The sequence below is a fragment of the Epinephelus fuscoguttatus genome, linkage group LG13 (assembly GCF_011397635.1).
Source record: "Epinephelus fuscoguttatus linkage group LG13, E.fuscoguttatus.final_Chr_v1".
NCBI classification, from domain to species: domain Eukaryota; kingdom Metazoa; phylum Chordata; class Actinopteri; order Perciformes; family Serranidae; genus Epinephelus; species Epinephelus fuscoguttatus.
In genome coordinates, this window is record NC_064764.1 from 18,547,611 (window position 1) to 18,571,917 (window position 24,307).

Below are 24,307 nucleotides of genomic sequence, written 5' to 3' on the forward strand. Positions count from 1 at the left end.
ACTTGAACCTGAAGTTAATTTGACAAAGTAAAAGGGTGAGAGTTTTTTATTCTGAAATGAGATTAAGAGCTATCGTGACAGCTGCACTGTATTTAAATACAGTTGTGATTCTATGAAAAAAAAGGGTAGCTGAGAATTTTATTATCAGTTTTAAATCTCAGGGCAGCACAGTGGTGTAGTGGTTGGGATAGGCTCCAGCCCCACCGCAACCCTCAAGAGGATAAGTGGTTATGGAAATGGATGGATGGAAATACCAAAAGCTCTTTGAATAAATAAATACAATTTTTAAAAATCTAAAAAAAAAAAAAAAATACACATCAAGGAGCCCTAGATGATTGTAACACATCATGTTCCCAGCCTTCACAGATACACACAAGTCTGTCAAATATGACAAAGTGGTTTTTTAAGCTTATTGGTAACAATTAGGATCAGCTGAAAACTGTCAAAGCTCAGTGGAGCATCTCTTGACAGCAGGTAGCCATGTAAAGTGCTGCAATAACATAGCAGTAAGCACTCACCTGCTTTTTCTCAATGAGGAAAATGGCTTAGGGACCACTTATGGGTTTTACAGTTTGTCATGTGCAGGCAACTTTAGGTTAAATTAAGAGAGCACATGCCTACATATTTCTGGGAGGAAGCCTAGAATGCTTAAAAATGGCAGTGCTAACAGTAATTGACACATTCTGGGGAGCCTGGATCCTGGCATGACATATTTGTACTTTACCAGCGCAGTTAAAGCCAACATTAAGTCTTTGTGACTATGTTCCTCAACAGAACAGATATTTTTATTGCTTGGTTGCAGTTCAAGATCAGCTTGCAATGCAAAGAGAAACAGCACAAATAACCTCACATGCAGATATGTTACCTTTTGGTGCCATTTTAAGAGATTTAAGCATATTCTGATGAGTACTGGGATAACATAATAACTCACTAATATTTTGACGAGAATAACCTTGACATGAAATTTTCAATTTTCACCTGGCAGAAACAGGTGTTAGGATACAGGGGGAAAAAATAGAGCTATTAAGCCAGGAAAACTAAGCCTGCATGCATATTCATAACAGCAACATGACGCACAGTGACTGAGCATGTTGATTTACTGGAGAAGACAATACAATAATTAGTAAATGACAAGATGCAAATGTTTGTATGAATAGAAAAGCCACAGTGAACAAGCACTTGCGTGGAGTCTGACAAACCACAAAGTCACTGTGTGTAAAAAATGACAATATGCTATTGACGAGAAACACGACAAATCTCTTCCATCAAAAAATTAGAGCCAACCAGTGTGGCAAAATTATGCTCACTTAACAACTGCTGCTTTGATGATGAAACATTTAGTCAATGAGGCTTTGCACACAGCAAATAAAGACGTATCACTTGGTGCATTAGTCTTACCAGAGGTGTCCACCCAGCATTATCTTTCAGGTTAGGGTCAGCCCCCTGGTCCAGCAGTTCCTTGACAGCCTCTACATCCCCCTGCAGGACCCAGAGAGAACAACAAACCTGAGGTCAGAGTTGCAGACCTGTAAACGCAACCCTTCAAACACAACAGCCGATCCCAGTGTACCAAAGCTCCACTGTTTATCAATCACACTCCACAGTGGGCCATTGATTACCTTGTCAGGAATCCAGAGGGGGATTACGACTATGTTTACAAGGATTACTGCAAGACAGTTTATTCTCAACGGACCCAGAACATGGCTGTCTGATTATCTGAAGACTAATATGTTCAACTGAGGGGTGGGGAATATATTCAAACCAGCAGATCTTATCTTAGCTGCATTTTGAAATAAACTAAGACAATGGAGTAGATTAAAAGGCCACATTTGCACCCTGCAACATATGCTTTCTGTATTATTTAGCTTTTAGTGCTGTCACTCTACTGCAGACATGTTTTAAAATTTGCATTTGTAGAATGCAACAGAAAATGGAGTGAATAAGGTGAATAATTCAGAACCCACTGGACCTTTATAGCAGCTAGATGCAGCAGGGTCTCTCCCTTGTGGTTCCTCTTCATAACCGCAGGGCTCCCTGTTGTGGGCCGTCCAAAAGATGCACCAGGAGAGCAGGGAGATTTTCTACCAGCACTGGCTCGGACAGAGGGGCTGTCTCCTTGCTCTCCTCTCGAGTGTTTGATGCTCTTATCACACCTGGGGCTAGCCGAAGATGGAGGGTTGAGGACAGCTGGAGACATCTGTGATTTCCTCCGCCTGCCTGGGGAAGCCCTGGGCCTTTTTGGTGTGGTCTCCAACGTGGCGACCTTCTCCTCCTCTCTGGATCTTTTTGATGAGTGCTTTGGGGGAGATACGTTATCCTGCTTTTTAGGATTGTCTGTTTCAGGCAGTTTGTCATGCTGGCCGACACTGTCCGTCACTTTCTGACCGGGCTGGGTTTGGTCATTCAGTACAGTGACGCTGCCTACTGAGAGACTCTCCCTCGTGGTGCTTCTACTCGGGCTGAGTTCATTAATACTCCCCTGTGGCACTGCAGGCTGAGGCTCGTCAGACGTGACAGCAGGGCTTAGGAAGGAAACTCTTTTACTGGACCTCCTTGCCCCATCCGCACAGGGCTGCTCCTTTTCCTTTAGGGCATCTGCCTCCTCGGTGATCCCCCACTGCTGGTTTATAGCCTCTAGCCTGTTCTTCTTCATCTGCTGCTTGGTCTGTTTTCGTGTGGTCCTGTTGGTCCCTTGCACCGTCACCTTCCTGCTGGCAGCGTTTTTCCTAGTTGACCTCTTCTGCCTGTTTTCACTCTTGCATTTCTGAGAACAAGAAGAGCTCGAGTCTTGGGAGGATGAGGTGAAATTAAAAACTGACAGGTCCTCGTGTTGAGAGGTGACGGTGTCTGGCTGTGCTGCAGCTGCTTCCTCTATAGAGGATGTGCTCTCCGGTGCGGCGACCTCAGAAGGCTTCTCCACCATGCAGCGTACCTTGCGGCTACGGGGGCTAAACCAGATCTTGAAGTTCTTCTTGTGTTTAAGGACAGGGCTCTTATGTTGTGTTTGGACCTCAGCTGAAGAGGGGTGACAAAAACAAAAAAAAAACAGGTTTAACAAGACAAAATGTTCCCCTCCTGCATGTACTAAAACTTTTTGCTGTCAAAAAGGCTCTTTGTGTAATTACCTTGCATCTGTTAAGATGTTGTTAAAATGAAAAAAGAACAACACCACACCTTAAGATTATGCACTCCCAACTAATAATACTGATATTTGACAGAAGTAGAAAAGTGCCAAATCAACCTCTTAAGCCCTTGAGCTATTTCTGTGTGAATTTAGAGAGCACAACAACCTGCAGATTTGCTCACTTTTTAACTACAGGGCTTAGAAAGTTGCCCTCTAGTTCTTTGTCAAAGCTGAGATCTACTCGCAAAACTAAACACTACCATGGTTAATTGCATTGCATAATTACTGTCATTACCGGGATGCTGGATGGGCGATAAAGATAATAAAGCACAGGAACAAGCCACTAATACTGTCATTCAGAGATTAGATTGGCGGAGGAGAATGTTAAATGTTTCAGTCAACAATTGATAGAAGGGGGCGTGGGCAGAGTAACGTGGGGAGAAAAGCAACAAATAAGGCATAGATTTAAATACATAACTTGTTAATTATGCTTTCAAGCTGCTACACAATGGCTACCATCTACCTGGTTGTTTCATAGGATTAAGCAGGGACTCCAAACCACAGAAGAGCTGTACAATGCTGCTGAGCTGCCTGTTGATTTGGATGTCCTTCACCCACGCAGGACTCCGACACACTGCGCAGCCATCTCCTGCCCGGGGGCCGGCGCAAGACCTGTGCAATAAACATATCTTGGATTAGGAGTTCACTCCACAGTTCAGTAAGAAGAAACACAATGAGCTTATCGATTTACCTTTTAAGGCCATTCAGTCATGAAGAGACAGAATAAATTGAGGCTATAGTTTATGCCTGAAGGGACATTAATTTGCCTTCAAGACTTTTAACACTGTAAACCATGCATTGCCAAGACACTGTGCCACTGCCATGGATTTGCAGTATTTCATCTACGCGAGAAATAAGACCCATTCCAAATGTAATGTTAACTACTAAATTTCCTGATGATCATTTAAGTGTGTCGTAAGATTACTTTATTTTCCAGATCTCTCACATATGAAATGCCTGTTACAAAAGTGCTGTTGAAGTTAGTTTGGCCTAAAAAGTCACATTATCAATTATCATTTCTGATTGTTTTATCAACGACACATTAATCTGCTAATTGCATATACTTAATAATATACATAATTATGCAATATTTTTTTTTTTATGTAGGGAATAAAATCCTACTGAATCATGCCACTCTTTAATACTGAGAGAGGGAAGCAAAAAATCTTCTTGTTGATATTTTTGATTTGCAGTAGCAGAAAATGCATAATGCTGGTGTTAAATACAAACAGCTGTATTATGGCTACATTCTCTTTCAGTGTGCCAGTGAACCAGCATGCACAACCCCGGCAGCAGCACACCGAAATGGAACGGAGCCACTGATAACATTATTAGTCACACCTGTGTTTGACAAATAAAAATGTTCACCATGAGACAGGTCTATTGTTCGTGAGCATGTCAGAATATAATACATTTGGCTGAGGTTACATTACCTGCACAGCATATGCTCGCACACTCCCAGACACACAGGTTCCGTCATTAAATCCGAGCTGGAAGAAAGACAAAACATTTACAAGTGGCCTGTATAGTCAGAGAGGGCAAGACCACCTCCACCACACTGAGCACTGGAGTTGATCCCCAGGATTAGTACAGTCAACTGTTGTTTACCCTCCAGACCCTGGAGTGATAATGAGAACAAAAGGTAGCCAAGGATAAGCAACTTTGAGGACATGTCAAAGAACTAGTTGGTTTGTCAGTGGAACACGTGTGTCTTATAACTGGCATGTATCCTATATCCACATTTCCTTATCTAATCAAGTGTCTAAGGACAGAGGGTGTTCAGGAAAAGCCATCACAATTTTTTTTTTTTATCTTTGGTGGTATAAACAAGCATAAATAAGACTTTATAGCTACACTAGTGTCTCTGCGAGCTGTACTTTGGCACAGCAGTACTCAGATGCTGATGTTTGGCAGGTATCATGTCTTTAATGTCCACCATCTTAGTTTAGTGAGTCAGCATGCTAACATTTGCTAATTAGCACAAAACACAGCCAATGCCAAATGACATGTTCTTAGTTTGAACAGTAGTAGTATGTAGCAATAAACCCAAAGTATTGGACAAATAGAAACTGTGACCTGATGATGGCGCTAAGTAAAAGGTCAGGGGATCAAAGTTATTAGAATTCAGCCTCTGGTGACTACAAATGTCTCATAAATGATCCATTCAGTAGACGTTGCTGTGACACTGCATACTGTGTGTTATGTATTGTACTGGCTGTTCTATTGTACTCATCACTACTGTCTGTATCTCAAATTGCCCCTCTGGGACATAAAAGTGTACCTCACCTCATATTTCAATAACAACCAAAATCTTCAGTAACCACTTCCCATTTTGCATTATTATGGCCTCACTGTGGAAACAAAAAGCTTTGCAAATTCTCCATTTCCTGCAGACAGTGAGGAGAATAAACCTCAGTCGCCACCCATCCTACTATAGAGCACTGCAGTCTGATTTGGTAATTGCATCAGATAGTGGAGACAGCAGGGGGTGTTACAGGAATCTCAGACCCTACATATTCAATTCAGTTACTAAAGCCTCTGCATCTGAATAGCCACCAGCACCTCCTATACGTCTCAAAGACTCATGCCATCAGGCTGGAGTTTCACAGAAGACATTTTGACATGAATATAGGAAAAGCACAAATGTGTTCACTAACATTAACGATGGCTACATTCCACTTACGTGAGGCCCTGGTATTGTGCATACTGGCTCAATGGAATAGTTTACAGGGACACCTAATGGAACTGAGGCATCTTTAATGTTATCAGTTTCACCCGTGCTTTTCCTACTATGACAGGTCACAATGTCTGCTGTGAAAAAGGTCCATTAAAGCAACTTATAGTCACACACACCATCATTTGCACTACTTTCTTATAGGGCAGTATCCTTTAGTTCTCCTTAATACACTGTACCCTTTATGCAGCTATTCATGCTTTACTCTACCGAGGAAATGTTTACATCCACACTCAGATTTAAAGTGCAGTTTCTGTTTATCTGTTGCACAACATGCCAGCTTGTCCATCCTCGGGCTACCCCAGCTGCTATGCAAAGTGTGTGCTGTCATGGGTTGTGACTTTTTGTTGCACCCAAACCATAATGTTGTATTTATCTATGATGTATTGTCGTGTTAATCATATTGTATATTTTATACTGCCATGCACTTAACTGTGTTATTGACGCTCAATGGTTTTAGAAATGTCATCCCACTACGGCACACGTATGTATGGGTAAGGTCATCGATAAATATTTGATCACTAGGCTTGATTTATGGAGCACAAGCACAACCCATTAAACAACAAGTTATAGTGGGTCAAGTTAACGATAGCAACCAAGAGGCAGCTGTAGATTAGCCTTCACATTATCCTGCAACACTGATATCAAAAGGCCCCGAAGTTTTATTCATACATTTACGTAACGTGACTCATAACCTTACAAAGAAGAGTGACGTTAACTCTAAATGATAACTAACACTAACACTAACTCCAGTATAAGTTATTAGCCTGTTATAATCGGTCGTGTTTAGCCGGGAAAAATCCTGTAATGCTAATTAGCGTTATTGCATTCAGGTGTTGTTGACAACGTTCGTGAGCTAACGTTAACTAGCTTTACATACACGCAGCGTGGTCCTCTAACATTAAATAAACCCAGTTTAGTTTGACAAACAAACGCGTAACGTTACGTTAAGTTAGGTAATGTCACTGGTTACACAACAAGGGACCTATCGTTACCTGTTATCAAACATAGCTTACTTCTACAGTAACGTTAACTTACCATTTGGAGCAAAGCAGCAGTTGTCGAAAGTTCGCAACCGCCTCCTTCGTCTTCTCCCAATCCTTTTTCTGTTCAGTGACACCGTTATCCATGATTAAAATGAATGTTATGTGTTTCCCGACTCTTCTGTTATGACTTGTAGCTTCTACAGCAAAACAAGTCGACGTTGCTTCCTGGATACTTGCATCTCCCGCCAAACTTTTGCGGAAGTAGCCCGTGATAGTTGCTATGACCACGGTAGTGACGTAGTTCAGCCCGCCCACAAGCAACATGATAGGAACTTTAATTTGGTCTATAAACAAATATAAAATGCGTAAATATACGGTAATGAACATGTCGGAAAGTTACTTTAATTCTGAAAAGAAATACGCAATTCGATATAATATCATATAATTTCAATATAATAAATACAATTTCTTTATTTAGCGTCTCTTCTATTCTTAAAGGGGAACACCACCTAAATGAAGAACTCCAATATGTTACTTCAATGGCCGAAATTTAATCAATATTTTTGAACGTGAGCTACTGTCTTACAAAGCCAAAAACCGAAGAAATAAGTTTTTAAACTAATGTCACAGGGTGTAAAGTCTGGAGCTGCTCTATAGACAATGAATGGGAGCCTGATTTTGTGGAACCCCATAATGTTTGTTTTCTTTTTTATACCCAAATGAGCTTTATTCTATTGTAGTGTTCTCAGTTGTGAAACAGAAAATGTAGCCATATACTCAGAACATCCCCCTGGGTGCTCAGTGTCATCTAGAACAATTCTCTTAATTCATTTTCAGACTTTATACGCTATGACCACACAGATTTGAGTTTTTGCCTTCTGGGTTTTCGAATTGAGGAGAGTTGTTAATTTTTACAAATATTTTTGGACTGTCTTGAAGCATAAGAATAATATGTATGACTTCAACTTAGTTACGGCCCTTCAGCATGTTCAGATTTGCGTTGAATTATTTAGTTTGACACTGACGTTAGCTGCAATTTATGTTTATTTAATTGCTGGCCCAATAAATGTCAACAATAGTTTAATGCATTACCCAAGTTGTGCTGTGTCATACTGCACATGCACATAAAAATAAGCTTAAAGCAAAAACTGTGCTTATGTGCAGGAGCGATACTCTTTAAAAGGAACATGTTCCTGTATTTATCATTTTCTTTTTTAGCTGTGGCGTAAGGCTACATCCCTTCCACTCTGTCCACCTTACAAGTTTGATTAGCTTCCTCATCGGGACACCTTTAAGAAAATAACACCAGGAATACTTGGCCCCTCTACTGAAACAACCAAAACGACACAAGTAATAAGCTGGAGCGTTAGTGCTTTAGGTCCACCACAGCAGCAAAATCAAAGATGCTGAATGTGGTCGTATGCTCAAACATAACATAAGCATGTGAAATAAGCACATAAACAGCAGTTGCATTTGAAAAATAGCTTTATTGGAATAATAAAAATAGATTTGATACATTCAAGACAATTTGGAACTGGTCCACAAGCAGGAAAAAGACAATTAAATATTCAGTACATTCATTCTAAAAGTTAGGTATGCCCTTAGAGGAAGTATTAATGAGAAGGGAAAAAGTGCATTGCGAGGATGTTCCTCTGAGTGTGAATATTTCCGTTTGTTAGATTAAAAGAATAACATCTTTAAACATGTCATATATCTAGTATGAGTGCTTTAAGATGTAAAACCATGTTTTGCAAACATAAAGGTCAAATAGAAAAAGATTCTAAATAGAAAATTAAGTGTTTTTCATTTGCTACGGTATACAATCTAATGGTTAACAGTGCCCCAACCACAGAGAGAAATGAATAGCCTATACGAGTAATTTTATCCTTCATAAATAATAAGATTTAGAGTATTAATGGGAAACTTCAGTTTATCAACTTTTTTCATCTGTGCATGTATAAAAATGTGCATGTGCCCTTTTAATATAAGTTATCCTTCATGTTATCGGTCAAAACACTTTGAAGAAATTATCAGTAATTTTAAACATGAATGGTTTAAATTTGTCTTTTGCACATATATATCAAGGGTAGCTTTGCTATAAACGCAGGTTGTGTTTCATATCACAGTGGAAATAGATAACATGGCAAAGAAAAGATGGCAGTCAGCTCTACGTCTCGACTGCCTTAATGGAGTCCGGGACGTTGCACTCCTCGTCTTCGCTGTTGAGAGCTATGGATTCCATGGCGATCTTTCCCATGGCAAAGTTGATGAAGACCTGTGAAGGTTCAGAGATAATTTAAGTGACATGCCAATATAAAAGATAGTTATTTTTCTCTGAATTATGTAATTTTATTTAATCTGCTGGTCAGTTTCCCTCCCCGACCCCCCTCTCTTTTTCCTGCCTATGGTATCTTCCAATCCCAGAGCCCCAGAAGGGCAGAGTAGTTGAAGAATATCAGCACTGGCTGCATATGAAACTCATGGATTCTCTCCCTAACTCATATTCCATTTATTTTCCCCCAGGCATATCCTCTGTCAGTTTCCCTCTGCCTCTTTTAAACTTTTTCAACTCAGTCTTCCACTCCCACTCAGCTTTCTTCTGTCCCTGCTTCCCCTCCCACCCTCTCTCTTCTTGTCTCATCTCCTGTCCCTTTTTTCTGTCCCTCGCTGCCATCCACCCACCCCTACAAAGCCTCACACTAGTTCCCCCCTCTCTGTCTCTGTTTCTCACCTCATCCAGTGTGGTCTGGCTCACAGAGAAGTGTTTGATCTGCAGAGCATTCTTGTTGGACTCCAGCTGGCTGAAGATGTCAGCCACCCCTCCTGGTGCAATTGGTACGTGGTACTCCACCATAGTCGAGTGTTGGTCCTGTGTGTTGAGAATAAATGCACAAGTAGAGGGTTAAATCTTCTTAAATATGTTCTATGTGTAACCTAAATACTGTGAAATAAAGTACAAGCTGTTTTTGCCTATTTGAGCAAACTAAACACCCCACAGATCAACAAAATAAAATATCTGCTTGCTCAATATGACATTTAATAATACTGGTATAGCTGGGAATTTTTCAAAAAAAGAATCATACATACAACGTCAATTTATTGCAAAGCAATGTATACTTAGTCTGTACTCTATTCTTTTCCAAGTACTCTTAACTACTTTGTATAGCTGGAAAAGCTCACCTTGAGATAAGTGCTGGGGAATCGGCGCTGCATGAAGCCAGTGATTGCCTCTGCATCACAGGAGGCCTTGGCCAAGTACATCTTCACAGTGAACCCGCTGCCAAACCTGCACAAAGGAGATTTCACGAACAAAGCGCTGTGTTATTACATGTCTGAGGGGTAGGGGTGAGGTGGTGTGTGTGTTTTGTTGAGGGGGGTGTACATTGTTACAAGTAAAGTTGAACATTCAGTTGCACAAAGGACCACAGCGAGGGAAGAATGGGAGGCTGTGGGCGCAGGGTGGGGAGAGCAGTAATGGCTGAGTTGGAGGATGAGCAGAGGTCACTAACCTGTTCTTAATGTGCTGCAGGGAGCCCAGGCAACGGAACTGACCTTTCACCATGATGGCAAGACGGCCACACAGTGCCTCACACTCCTCCATGCTGAGAGACGGAGACAAAGAGAGGAAGATAAAAGGTCACACTAGGACCCTTTGAGCATACAGTAATTAGCCATGCCTGTCGTCATGAAGAAATTAAAGGAAAACAACACTTAGTATTTATTATAGTTGTTATCTAGAAGGTCATTTGGGGAGCGCAGACCTTCGCAAGGCCAGTAATCCAGTCTTTTATGATGAAAATCTGCAAGCACAACCACTATGTCCACTATGTCTGGATATATTTACAAAGCTATCAGAATGATGTCACAATATGGTTGTGCCTAGCTGAAGCCTCATCATCTCAGCTGTGTTTATTATGTACTTCAAAACTGTGATCATTATTGCTTGTTCTCGTGAAGCGTAAAGTCTGAAAATTTCCCTTATATCACCGATGGAGATTAATGCAACGATTCACATTTGGATGTAAGTAGAGTGTAAGTAGTTGCATAAAATGTGTGCCTTTACATTTACTGTCCCCTAACTGCACCGAGCACGCTAAGCATAAGTTGGTTACCGCCGTCAATGTGGCGTATGCTCTGACTAGACAGGGAATCACTCTGTGCAGCTTTGATTTTAATTATGGATCGGTCCTTAAATCTGGTCTGCACAATTTTCTGTTTATATTCAAGTTGTCTCGGCAACATATCTTATAGGTCAATCAATATAAGGCTATTTAATACGTTGTTAATGAACTTATTTATTTATTTGGCATATTTCCCACCAGACACCTGGCCATTGATATTTTCATCAACTATACATAATACTGGCAAAAAGCTGGCACATGCTGGCTCACGTAAATCCTGCTTCATAATACTAGAATCTGATCAGTGATGATGGCCCAGCAGGTGTATGTCTTTGGTACTAACCTGTGAGAGGTGAGGACCACGGCACATTTTCCTTTCACTTCTTCTGAGATGATTTTCCACAGGTGACGCTTGGTGTGAGGGTCCATGCCAGAGCTTGGCTCATCCTGCAGACAGAGAAGGAATAAGAAGAGAGGAATGAAGCAGGATGTGTGAAAGCAGGAGAGAAGGGCTGAAATCAAAACAGAAAGATCCAGAGAAAACACAGAGTTAATTGAGGAGAGCAGTGTTTTGCAAACAGTGTGCCGTTCATACAGTAGGAGAGGGGAGAAACAAGGGCAGGGTGAACAAGAAAGAGTACACACAAATGCACAATTGCAAAACAGGAGTGGGAATGGAAGATAAGGGAAGAAATGAAGATGAAGACAGCAAAGAAAGACAGGAGGCAGAGGGAAAATTCAGGAGAGGATGGGGAAATTAAGAAGACACAGAGCAAATATAGAGTTGAGGATACAAGGAAGAGGAGAAAGGAAGAGAAGGGAGGATTTGATAGAGACATAAGGTAGAAGCGAGGCTGAAAGCTAACAGGAAAGGCCACCCCTGGGTGAGTCTGTGGAAACAGACTAATTAACTATATGAGATCTGTCAAGTCCAGGGGATCAATATCTATTTTACTTCAAAGACTCTTTCAGGAGGAACAGTAGTAAATAGTTAGTTTAATATTTGCTGTCTGTTGGCCAGTTAGGCAAATAATGGGCAGCGACAGCAGCGTGAACAGGTGTTTCCTCACCAGGAGCAGGATCTGCGGATGCCCGATGAGAGCCAGCGCAGTCGAGAGCTTCCTGCGGGTGCCACAACTGTATCCATCAGTGATGATGCTTCTGTGGTAGCTCAGCTCCAGCCTCTTCAGTAGGTAGTTCACCACCTTTAAAGGAAACATGCAGGCGATTATATAATGCATAAACAAAATGACAAACACCATATAAAAAATGTGTACAGTTTGAAATGGCAGAAAACAGTAGTTTAAGGTTATAACATTTGCTTCCTTTGTTTTCATCCAAATAGGTTTCTATCTGAAGGAAGTCAATAGAAACCCCCAACCAGTGTCTGCTGCTAACTGCTAATCCGTGTCAGAGTTATATGATGGTATTGCAGTCATATACTGGGAGTCAGTGGGTTTAATGACTGCTCTGCATGGCTCTATGACCATAAAGGAATATGAGACAATTTCACAGACCAGTATGCTGCTCCCTAGTTTCATACACAGAGGGAAAAACTCACCCCCCAAACTGTGGCTCCAGCAGATCTACACAACACCAGACCTTTACAGAAAGTTGATTTCCCATCCCTTTAATCCATCAACTAGCAGACCTCTCTCTGGAAAAAAAGTCCAATATCCCACTACACACAACTGAGGACCTGATCACAGAGGGAAAAGGTGGACTTACAGAAAGCTTTTTTGGAGGGCAAAGGGTGGCCCTACAACATTGCCTGCTTGATATTCATGTTCATTTCTGCTGCTGCCTCCTCCTACTCTGTCCAGCTGCACTGCAAATAACTGAGTTATCTATCTGTCTCACTCTCATGCATATTTAATTTTGTTTGTACAACAATGATGACTTTACTTGGTGACTTTATTCTATCTAAGCTCCATGCTGTCCTGGGGCTGCAGCTTTAGAGAACAGGAACTGACGCAGCATAATCTATTTGGTGCATATCAATTTATGCTGTGTGTAAAAACCACTGTGAAAGCAGGAATGGAGAAAAAAAAACCTTAATGGCTCATAACCATTTCAGTCGCTTAAATATCTCTATGGTTACCTATTAATCACATGAAATAGTGCGCTGTAAATACCAGTTCATTTTCAAATAGCTTGAGGTGATTTCCCATCGGTAAGCTTTAGCCTTTTTCCCATTAGTTGGCAAGTTTGGGAACCAGATCAATGAAGCAAGCAAATGCAGTGGATAGACTCTGTTCACTTAAGATTATCTGCTTTTTCTCTGTAAGAGGATTTATCTTTAGAGTTGATTTTTCCGTATGATTCTGAGTTCACTGATCCAGGTTATTAGAACACAGTGTCAGACATTACACAGGGTTTCTCCTGGCTCAAAATGAGGCAGAGGTGGTACCATTCTGATCATGTGCACACACATGCATATTTTACACATTTTAGAAGCTCTAACCATCATATGATTGAACAAAAAAAACACAATTTATTAATAAATTGGCCAGATTGTTACATGTATGGTCAACTGGGTCTATAATGTGAATAGAAAATATTCATTTGCAATTTTCTGTGGTGCACTTAATATCTCTTTGTGTATTTAAGTACCATATCACACGACCTGGTTAAGCTGTGTGTAAGACTGAGAACATGATTGCAAGTACTGCTATACTGAATATCTTGTAAAACAATTTTATTCTGCTGGCAAAATATTTACACAACTATAAATCTACTCCTGCTTTCAAAGCACTTGAAAAAAATAACTGAAGGACAAAGACAATTTTATGTCCTTATTTAAATTATTTTGTTTAAATCAGTAGGCTATATGTGGCAGTCACATTTTCATGTGTCGTAGTAAACTCACATCATGTTTTAAAGATGTCTCTTCAAACCTTTGTACAGAAATAGTGGGAAAAACCGACTTTATTTCCATACACTTCAACGTTGTAGTCTCAATACAAGACAGTGTTCTGACACCTACACAGAAAGCCTAAGGTGGAAAGAGCACACCTCTCTGCCCTTCCATGTGCAAATGAGGAAAACCTGAGGCAAAGACAACACACCTGTCTGCCCTTCCATTTGCAAATGAGGAAAGCCTGAGGCAGAGACAACACACCTGTCTGCCCTTCCATTTGCAAATGAGGAAAGCCTGAGGCAGAGAAAGCACACCTCCCTGCCCTTCCATGCGCCTACATGGAAAGCCTAAGGCAGGAAGAGCAGCAGCAAAGGCCCCCAGGAACAGAACAGAGCAGCATCAATGACAAACAGAAATGATACTGATAAGTCAGACACAGCATGAAAAGGAGGAGCTGGGGTGGAGGTGGGTTCCAAAGCGGCTTGCAGAGGAAGCAGCAACAGTAGGCAGGCCAGAGCAGTTTAAATAGGGCGCCCTGAATGAGATTTGCCAATTGGTTTCATAGAAAGGAATCATGTGATCTATCAGCTGACTCCCTTCCATCAATCAGCTGCTCCATCAGTTGATTGGGCTGTTTGAGATCAGCTGATTTAGCTGGGATGTGAGCTGAGCTTGACATTCTGTCCTGCCTGAACTATGCTCAGATTTTTGGCAGTGCCTTTCCTGGTGTACTGCGCTGATTACGACAGCACCACCACATTTGCGTGATGCCCAAATCATAGTTACAAATGACAAAAATCCACCAAGCACAGCACTTGTTTGAAAATAGTGTTTTGCCATGAGCTAGAGGCAGGACAAAATTTGACAGAGGACCGCCTTGTAATTCTCTATGCAGAAAATCCCTGTTACATACTTTAGAAAAATACACAGAATCAGCTGCTAAATCTAAATTATTAGCCCTGGCAACATAGCACATACCTGACTGGTTCACTTCAAAATGTGTTTTTTTTTTTTTTCTACATTCTCTCATAAAAGCCGCTTTCTATCACCTTTGATGTAACAGCTCATTAAGCCTGACAAAACCATGTCAATGCAAAATGACCCCATTAAGGCTTGTCTCATTATCCACAGCTAGGGGACTCTCAGTGGGAGACAACATAAGAGGAACTCTATATATAACCTCATCTTTGTGAATTAGCCCGACACCGATGCTGTGGCCATTATAACCATTGTTGTCACTACCCTGACCAGGGAAGAGGAGCTGTAACGACAGCAGCGACGCCGACTCGAGCCAGACAAATCCATTTCTGTGCCTCTCTGTTTGTGTAAGTAAGTGTGTGTCTGTGTTTCTATGAGCATCCTTGCTAATGTTGTGTGTGTGAGTGTACAGTATGTGAGTGTGTTATTTTGTTCATAACATGACTGAGATTGTCAGAGGCAATCAATGTTTTATACTTCTGCATCCAAAAATGGTGTAAAGAGAGAGGCAAACAAAGATAGATGTTTTTCTGCATACAATTTAGATTTGTCATGATGTTTTTCACACATTTTTGCACACCTCAGAGCTGTTTCTTTTCGGCTTCTTTTAGGGGGAAAAAAAAATCAAGATGGAAAATCTTAAATCACATCATCTGTTGATTGGTTGTTCTGTGAATTCCTCTCATGTCAGCAGCAGCAGCAGCAGCAGCAGCAGCAAAAGACAGGCACACTCAGTAATCACCACAGAGGCAAGATTGATTAGTTCTCAGAAAGATAAATGGGAAGAATGGGGCTAAAGTGACATGTCAAATGAGATCCTCTCATCATCAAAGTATCGTTTAAATGTAAATTTGTCTGCAGTGAAGCATACAACATCAGCTTAATTCTGAAGTTTGGATTGCATGAGCTGACAACAAAAGCTTTTCCATTTTGCCCCAGATAGTACAGCTTTCAGCACACATCACTCAACACTTCACACTCTCTCATTCAGCATGCATGGAAGCATCAACAGTTACTAGTCCTGCAGTGGGAGTGCACCTTTGAATTTATATCAGATCCTGTGTCATTTTGTGGATGGTGTTGTCACTACCCAGAGCTTTGAAAATCAGCACAGAGCCAGCAGCTCTCCCTTACCCTGTCTATCTCCCTCTTTGAGACGCCTCGGATGCGAGCGTAGAAGTACAAGTGCTCTTCTCCAGTGAGCAGGTTGTCGAGTGCATCCACCTGGGGGCAGTAGCCGATGTTAATTCCCTTGTTACGGCACTCCATGATGTCAACCAACCGCCTAGGGAAAAGAAGACAAAGAAAGATATATTATCTTAAGGGGCATCTACCACATGGTATAGGGCAGATGGACATGTAGGGTGCTCCACCCACCCTGCTGGGGATACCCACCAAACCGTTTCACAAAAGAGCTGTGATGAGGAGCCAGCCCCATGAGGACAGTGGTCTGTACCTGCATACTCTGAGATATGGATAAGATAGATACAGCTAAGATACAGCTGCTACTTGCGAAAACCCCAAACCATTTATGTTCAGGATTTGGCAGATGGGAGGCAATATCATCCCTCATTTGTGGATATTTGTGCTATGCAAATTTAATCTAGCTCAGATTCATTAGACAGTGCATCTTGGGCACCTGTAGAGATGAAATCAAAGCTTTGTCCTCCTGTGATGGGTTCTGCCGTGTCCTCTATGGTGTTTCTCATAAATCATCAACAGTTTGCAGGAATATATTTTAGGTAAACAAATATTAACCTTATGTATTTAGTAATGTGCATGCAGTGCACCAAATATATATGGAAGGAAAAACAAGATGGCAAATATGGCCTGCAGCCAGGGACCATAAAGCTTTAACAATAAATATATAAATAAAATCTGTATTTTTTTTACTGTAACATAAGCCTGACATCTTTATGTGTGAGAAGGGGACAGCACAAACAAACTGATATTCTTACTCAATAGGTAAAAGGCAATAAACACACATTTTCATGCTATCCTAAAGTCTTTTTTTCAAGTTTACATTTTTTGTACGTGATGATGTATAAATAAATTCATGAACAGCTTACCCATCCCAGTCCCTGATCTGTGCTGTGCCATCAGTGGGGCTAACGTCTCCAGTCAGCATCTTGAAGGTGGTAGTTTTTCCTGCTCCGTTCACTCCCAGCAGACCAAAGCACTGTAAGCAAACACTTATTTTAGCAATTCTGGAGCATTTCTCCAGTTCACAGTACTGTAATGCTATGGTAGGCTTTCTCAAATGTCACATAGATGTAATGGCCGATATTAGGATCTACAGACTACAAAAACAGAAGAAGCACTTGGTGGGTATCCTTCACACAGCCAGCTATCACACAGAGGGATATAATCTTTAAGAGTGACTTAACCCCATTGTAACAGAACATGCAGGATTTATACTACTGCACAGAGTCGACGCCATACCTAGGGCGTCCTCCCCAGAAATGGAGCTGCACGTTGCAGCAAGGCAGCTTTACTTTTGTAAGCTGAAACCATTTCCCTCAGTGGAAAGGAAAAAACTTCAATCTCACAAATAAGACACAATAAATTGTAAAGACAATAAAGCCTCCACAAAACAGCATTTCAAGTCTTGTGTGTGATTTATCCTTCGGGGATTTCTACTTCGGGATTCATCCTGGCTTCATATGAGCAGAGGAAATCTCCACTAGTTGCTAAGCTAATTTATACAATGAAAAATGCAATTGGCTTGTGCTAATAACGTTAGCATGTTTCATTTGTTTGGAAAATGTGTTTAGTACAAGACAGTTGTTTTGTCGGCGAACCTTGTGAGATGTAATGGAGCCCAATTTTGTAACATTACCTTTGTTAAATGTTGCTGTTGTCCCTGGCTTTATATGGGTAGAAAGAAGTCCGCTAGCCACTAAGCTAATTTATACAATGTAAAATGCTATAGGTTTGTGCTAAAACCATTAGCATGTTGTACTTATGGGGAAAATGTGTCCGGCAAAAGACAAATACTTTGTCTGTGAATGCTGCGAGTGATAGTGAAGCCGATTTGTGTACTTGTGTTTGAAATTGTTGCTATTAACTCATGTTTAATGTGTGTTTTGGGTGTGCTTTGAATCAACTAAACTTAACAGCACTGTAGAGTTCAATTACATGCACTAAAATGTCAAGGTTTGGACCCATATTGATCAGCATCACTACCAAATACCCATACACATTGGTTTTCAGCTGAAAAAAGGTGGTTTGAGGGTTTAGTTATTCTTTTACTGATATTAGACAACTTTGGTCATAAATGATTTATCACTGGCGTAACAGTTGTATTTCCTCCAGACAAATCCACCTGGTGATTTATGGGATGTGGTCTCTAGTGGTGCCTCCAGTATTGCAGGAGCAATAACTGAATGCAACGTTACTGACTGTAAAAGTATGGGTTGCAGATTATCGATGAGATGTCTTTACTCTTCTGTTGCACACAGTGACTGTACCTGTCTACAACTCTAAAGCAGTAGCAGTAACTTGAATGACTGCTGTTGTCACAAGAGGTTAATTATAGTAATCCATTATGCAATGCGTCTTTCGTTATCCTTGTGACTTCCTACTAGGCTTACCTCTCCTGCAGGGATGCCCACAGAGAGCTTCTTGACAGCATGGATCTTCCTCTTGAGGTGTTGATAGACCTTAGTCAGCTGGTTGACCTGCAGTAGGTCTGTGCTGGCTGCTCCACTGGACACCCGCTGACGTTCAGCCGCCACATCCTCATCTTCATCCTCACAAGCCGCATTTAGCACCTTCTTGCTGCCCCTAATCATATTTCTGCATATGGTAAAGTATATTGTTTTATATTAACTACTCAGTGTTGAAGTTCATGTGAATGACTTGCAAAGACACAGAAAATGCTCCATTAGATCTGTGACTGACTGGAACTGTGAGAACTTTTTTTTTTTTCACTGAAGTGGATTGAGCTTGTGATATCTCTGAGGCTCAATATGTTTGTTTTTTATTTTCAAAAACAGAATTTTGATAATTATCTTCATTTGTTTGGAATAGAAAAGTTTAATTTAACTTTTTGTTTTCTTTAATTACTTAGACTGATTCATATTCAACCACTCACTTGTATATCCTCTGCATTTTTTAATCGCTCAACAGAAAACACACCCTTTGAATGTGAGAGAAAACCAAATGAAATTGATTTTAATTACACAGTCTGTAGATACAGAGTATTCTCAGTTCAATCACAAGGTTGGATGTGCACCACATGACTCATTCACATCACATTCATTCATGGCATCACAGCACTGCATCTGGCTCCTGTTTTCCTTACCTGACTTTGCGAATCAGGAACCTGTTGAGCAGGAGGCGCAGCGTGAAGAAGACTACGCCTTGGATGAAGGAGCAGATTAACATCCAGCCCAGGGCTTCCATGGAGAATGGGTTTTTATATGCGTCAATGCCGTAGCCACTGAGCAACTGGACCTCTATATTCATCCTGGCCAACTTTACCAGCCCGTTCCCAAAGTTGAACTGCGGGAAGATTAGGAAGGCGTAGCTCAGCCTCTCAAAGAGCTCCTGGATGAACTGCAGTAGGGAAGGACAGAACAGAAGACAATGAGAAAAGGGGGTAGAGGGAGGATAAGAAGAGAGGATAAAACAGAGTCTACAGCGACCTGAAAGCTCATCCTGAATTGTAATCTTCCCTTCCTTGTCACTGGATATGTGAGGTATGTTTGCCCTTCTTACTCCTCTGTAACTCTATATCACTGCAGCTACAAGGGCCGAACAATCACACATTAAAGTGCGCATTCAGCTACTTCAGATAATCAGTTGCTAACCAAAGGCATCTTGACTCAGGTAATTAATGCTCACCTCAGGTTTATTTATTGAAATTTGATTCATGAAGTACAGGATGGAGGTGGACAGGATGGTGTTGGTAGTGATGAAGAGGTTGATGCACACATAGGCAATAAAGGCCATCTCTGCATCCTTGAAGACGCCCGACAACAGATACATCCAGGGGAAGGTGGAAAACCTGAGGAATTGACAGTGACAGGATAGTTCAAACACAGCATCAACTAAAAAACAACCACACACACACACACACACCTTTAAATAGCCCTGCTGTGATAAGGCTGGGCTGCCACCAAACACAGAAAACCCACAAAAACAAACACACAAAGTGGATATGGAAAATTCATACCTTCCTCCTCACAAATGCAACTTCTAAAGTGACATGACCTTGCATTTTTTTTTCTACTGAAGTGGTTCAGGCCTTTCATAGACTAAACGTAGCAGCTGTGAGTCTGATGAAAATAGGCACCAAAGAATACTGAAATGTAAGGAGGAAAATACCACACCATGAGGAGGGTAAACATTCAGTCATGATGCCAAAAGAGAGGAAGATAAATTACTTCTCCCTTTATTCCCCTGGTGGTAGAACATCCTTTTCCCTTTTTTTCTGTTCTCTCTTTTCTCTCACATAATCTGCTTGTTCATTTGATTGGGGTGTCTGGGTCAGCAAGACAGAGAAGGGAAAGAGAAGGAGGGAGAAAGAGATGAAGAAGAGAAAAGTAGTGGGAAAAGAAAGACACAGACACAAACTGAGTCGGACAGAGACAAAGCATCTGCGTGCCATGCCCAAAAAAAGGTGCTTGGTAGGCAGACTGCGGGTGCCAAGCCATGACAAGGAACAGAAGCAAGAAGGCTGCAGACCAGACCAGGTGGGTGCCGCCTGACAGACTGTGATTATTCATTGCTTGGGAGGGAGACATCTGTCTGATAAATGAGAAGCAGAGTGCTGACTTGGCTTCCTAAGATCTAGGGCTCAGGACGAGGCCTGCGACAGCAACAGGGGGAACATAGGGGACTAAGTTTCAAACACATTTAGGGAATGGTGTAAACAATCACAGTAATCCAGATGTGGGAAACATGGCGTGTCGATGCTTTCGCGCCTTTCCAAAAATCTAAATCTCAGAGTCGGATTGATTGTAGAACCGTGGTATCATGAGATCACACCGAGTCACATTGTTACTGTCATTAGCCCTGTTGCTTTCTGATCCCCCACCATCCCTCTCTCGAGCATCTTTGGATGAACAGGATAAACATGTTGATAGTGATTTTTCTATCAGCCTTTCAGCCCTTCCACCATCTGTCTGTGCGAGGAATTTGGAAAAAATTGAGCTGTGCTTGCATTTGAAGAACGCCAGCCTCCGTATGCTCAGTGCTGTTAATCCAACCTGGTGGCACACACAGTAACGTACAGTAGAGACGAGAAAGTACAGCGTCTATGTGAGGACACGCTCTTAAAAACCTTAACAATTAACTCTGACCAAAACTTGTGTGGGTGCATGGTGAGGATCATTGTCCTGAGCTTTGATATATTCACTTGGATCAAAGTAGATGAGATAAGATTTTAAGGAAGTGCTGAGATCCTGGATAATAACGAATAATAATCTGTGTATGTGTGTGTGGACTTTAGCTCTACTCTTGCTAGTTTCTTGCTCATCCAGGCTGGGGAAATGCAGGGTGGTAGAAAGAGACAATTTCTTGTTGCGATGTTGTAGTGTCTTGAAATCTTAGCAATTGGTGCGTACAACATCAACATACTGATTAAACTGATCACTGGAGCTACAGAACTAGCACTCCAGTTGTAATAAAACATAATGTTCCTTTAACAATGAACAAAATAGCTAGTTTGTGACTTTGTCTCTGAATAATTCAGATAATTCAGTCTCATGACAGCTTGATTCATCACATGATCACTTTTGATTGTGAACAAACCAAGCCGAAAGACCAACAACACCGTACAGTTGTTTTTCAGTAGCCTTTGTAGATTAAGCCCCCTTGACCGCACAACACCCACACATGCTCTAAGGCCAAATTACTCACCCAAAGAGGACCAGAAGCAGGGTGACAGCGCCTAAATTTTGCCGATCTGTGAATGCTGGAATCTGGAAGGCTGCGATCACGGCAACAGTCAAAGTCACAGGGATCAAATACATGAGCTGTGGAAAAAGATAGGACACGATGCAGCAACATGAAGGCACGTCATTTCACTGGGAAAATTAGCTCCACATCAATTTAAAAGATCAATGTGTTACATACACACACATCCTGTTAGGTTACTCAAGGATGTTACCATGTCATAGAAGAAGTTCACAGCCCAGTAGAAAGGCTCGCTGATGCCAGAAATGTGCTGGAGCCTCTTAGAGCCGCTGTGGTGCTCGCTGACTTCATAGATGGCAAAGCTGGCTGTTGTGATTGAATAACCCGTCAGCACACACATAGCCACTAGGATCTGGAGCATTCCCTGGACACTGCGAAGACAAAAATAGGATCATTCAGATGTCAGTGACAACAGTGGCATCATTAATTACCAGCCATGTCCGTAATTAGTGAATTATCATTCAACCACATCAACTCTATTAATGTCCATTATGCTCCTGCATGGTAAGCTGTGTTGTACTCCTTCAAGGGGACCTATTATGCCTTCCTGATTTTGTTTCAGATATATAAATTTACAAAGCTAAATGCTCATATTAAATGTGGCCAGAGTTTCAAATTATGACCTCAAGTTTCAACTGTTTTGTATTACTTTCAAGACAAGCTAACATCAGCTCTGGATGGATTTTTTTGATATGATCATCTGCTCCAGGCAGTCCTTAAATTATGTAGCCTACTTGCCACATGAAGCTACGTGCTAATGTCAGGGAAACCAGTAACCTTGGATGCCGATGTTGTTCATTTTTGTCCCTAATTTTGGATTGTATTCCTGCTGACATGTCCAGTATTCCTGCTGACATGTCCAGTTGTGCTTAGAAACTTGTATTGGTGATTCTTCACAGTAGAAAGTGCCTATGTTCTCCGTTAAATGACGTTCTCCGTCATTTTCCCCAGCTGAGATACAGAGGACCCACAAACTCTGGCCAATCAAAACAGAGTGGACTTTGTAGGGAGGGAGGCTTAAAGAGACAGGTGCTAAAACGAGCCTTTCAAACAGACAGTGGAAACAGGTGATCCAGCGCAAACAGTATGAGGAAAACAAAGTTTCATTTTGGCGACATGTTCTGGTAGAAACAAAAAAAACAAGAACCTGGAAATGAGCATTTGAGGTACTCTTTAAGTTTAAACTTTATGGCTGCTTTCGTAGCTAAAAGTTTAGATCCAATGACAACAAAGTGCACAAACAAATCAATATAGGCAACTCTGGTGTGCTCAGTCACTTTGAATAAGGCAACCTGGTGTAATTCCTTTCCAAAAACAATGGCCCATATTAAAGCCCTCCTACAAACTATCATATCGTTCCCTGCTGGGAACTGACTCATTTGAACTATTGAAGTGGCTTGCAATAAATGGAATTCCATTAATAACAAAAAGCTTTGTTAAAAGAGATGCTTGTGCCTCGCCTCTGACAAAATAATAACTGCAAAACAAACAGATGGCCTCGTGTAGAGAACAACTTCACATTGCTTTGGCTGTACAGTCAGTGGTGGTGCTGCTGGGAAGCTGCAGAGCCCATTGTCCAGACAAGAACTCAGACAACCAGCTGAGGCTTTGATCCCTCAGTTACTCTTCAACCCAGTGCGCTCATTCAAACTTTCTTGATGCCACTACCTGTTCATCTCCCAGGCTCCCTTTCCTGCCCTGCATGCCTCTGTAGTACTTTTACCTCTCGCCTCTGGCTGGGGCACACCACCAGCCAAACAGAATAAGCTGCATGAGGCTGAAAGAGAGGATGAGGATGAAGCTGGCAGTGTGACCGGGTGGGAAGGAGAGAGAAAAGCACAGAGGGACGTGGTGGGCGTTTGAGGGCAGCACTACTACAGAGGATGGCCAGCAGCAGCAGTTACTGAGCAGGTTGGTTAACAGTATGGCCAATATGGCCATGGATTTTTTTTCCCACAGGAAAAGCTACCACACATTTGGAGCAATAAGCCTGTTGTATCTTTAACACATCTCAAGCCAAATCAATACATCAAGTGAAGAAGCAGATACCACAGAGGGGTAATTGTGCACTTGTGGCTGCTGCAGTACCTAAGCAGGCTACGTAAATACTATACTCATAAAGAAATGTAGAGTATGCAGTGAAACTGAGGGGCAGTAAACCAAGGGAAATAGCTAGTGAAATGGTTAGTGCTAATAAGGCTCAAGAGAGAACGGACCTTCATGAGGCCACGGCTTCAGCTCAATCCACTCTTGGAAAGATTTATTTGATTTGATCCTCTGGAACACACACACACGCTTGCGTACATACACGCAAGCACACATACAAGCACTAACTCTGCAGTCTGGGTCTCTAAAGCAGAATGTGGAGTATTTTAAATAAACTCATTTTGGGAAGTAGGGTAGAATCAATCCACCTCTGTGCCACCTTCAGGGTAAACACTCATTATGTTGGGACTCTGATCAATAGTGCAAGCTCAGGGAAATCCATTTAGAAAATCAAATATGGGTAAATACTGCTGT

General features: G+C 41.5%; 2 protein-coding genes across 18 annotated transcripts in view; both read right to left on the minus strand.

Annotated features, from left to right (window-relative positions):
- Positions 1-7,142, minus strand: part of bard1 (BRCA1 associated RING domain 1) — a 33,271-nt gene extending 26,129 nt beyond the window's left edge. Inside the window, exons 1-5 of the mRNA XM_049594144.1 lie at positions 6,957-7,142; positions 4,618-4,674; positions 3,648-3,796; positions 1,970-3,015; positions 1,399-1,479 (exon numbers count right to left, since the gene is read on the minus strand). Of these exons, the coding sequence (XP_049450101.1) occupies positions 1,399-1,479; positions 1,970-3,015; positions 3,648-3,796; positions 4,618-4,674; positions 6,957-7,048 (1,425 nt within the window). The 5' untranslated portion in view covers positions 7,049-7,142. The remainder of the gene's footprint in view (positions 1-1,398; positions 1,480-1,969; positions 3,016-3,647; positions 3,797-4,617; positions 4,675-6,956) is intronic.
- Positions 7,143-8,371: 1,229 nt separating this feature from the next.
- abca12 (ATP-binding cassette, sub-family A (ABC1), member 12) overlaps positions 8,372-24,307 on the minus strand; it is a 99,861-nt gene continuing 83,925 nt past the window's right edge. For all 17 annotated transcript variants that reach the window (XM_049593775.1, XM_049593777.1, XM_049593768.1 and 14 more), the window contains 13 exons: positions 21,981-22,158; positions 21,731-21,846; positions 19,712-19,874; positions 19,170-19,423; positions 18,457-18,661; positions 16,933-17,042; positions 15,998-16,148; positions 12,096-12,230; positions 11,369-11,472; positions 10,414-10,506; positions 10,085-10,190; positions 9,636-9,773; positions 8,372-9,179 (listed from right to left, as the gene is read on the minus strand). In XM_049593775.1, coding sequence (XP_049449732.1) covers positions 9,072-9,179; positions 9,636-9,773; positions 10,085-10,190; positions 10,414-10,506; positions 11,369-11,472; positions 12,096-12,230; positions 15,998-16,148; positions 16,933-17,042; positions 18,457-18,661; positions 19,170-19,423; positions 19,712-19,874; positions 21,731-21,846; positions 21,981-22,158 — 1,861 coding nt within the window. In that variant the 3' untranslated portion in view covers positions 8,372-9,071. The remainder of the gene's footprint in view (positions 9,180-9,635; positions 9,774-10,084; positions 10,191-10,413; positions 10,507-11,368; positions 11,473-12,095; positions 12,231-15,997; positions 16,149-16,932; positions 17,043-18,456; positions 18,662-19,169; positions 19,424-19,711; positions 19,875-21,730; positions 21,847-21,980; positions 22,159-24,307) is intronic.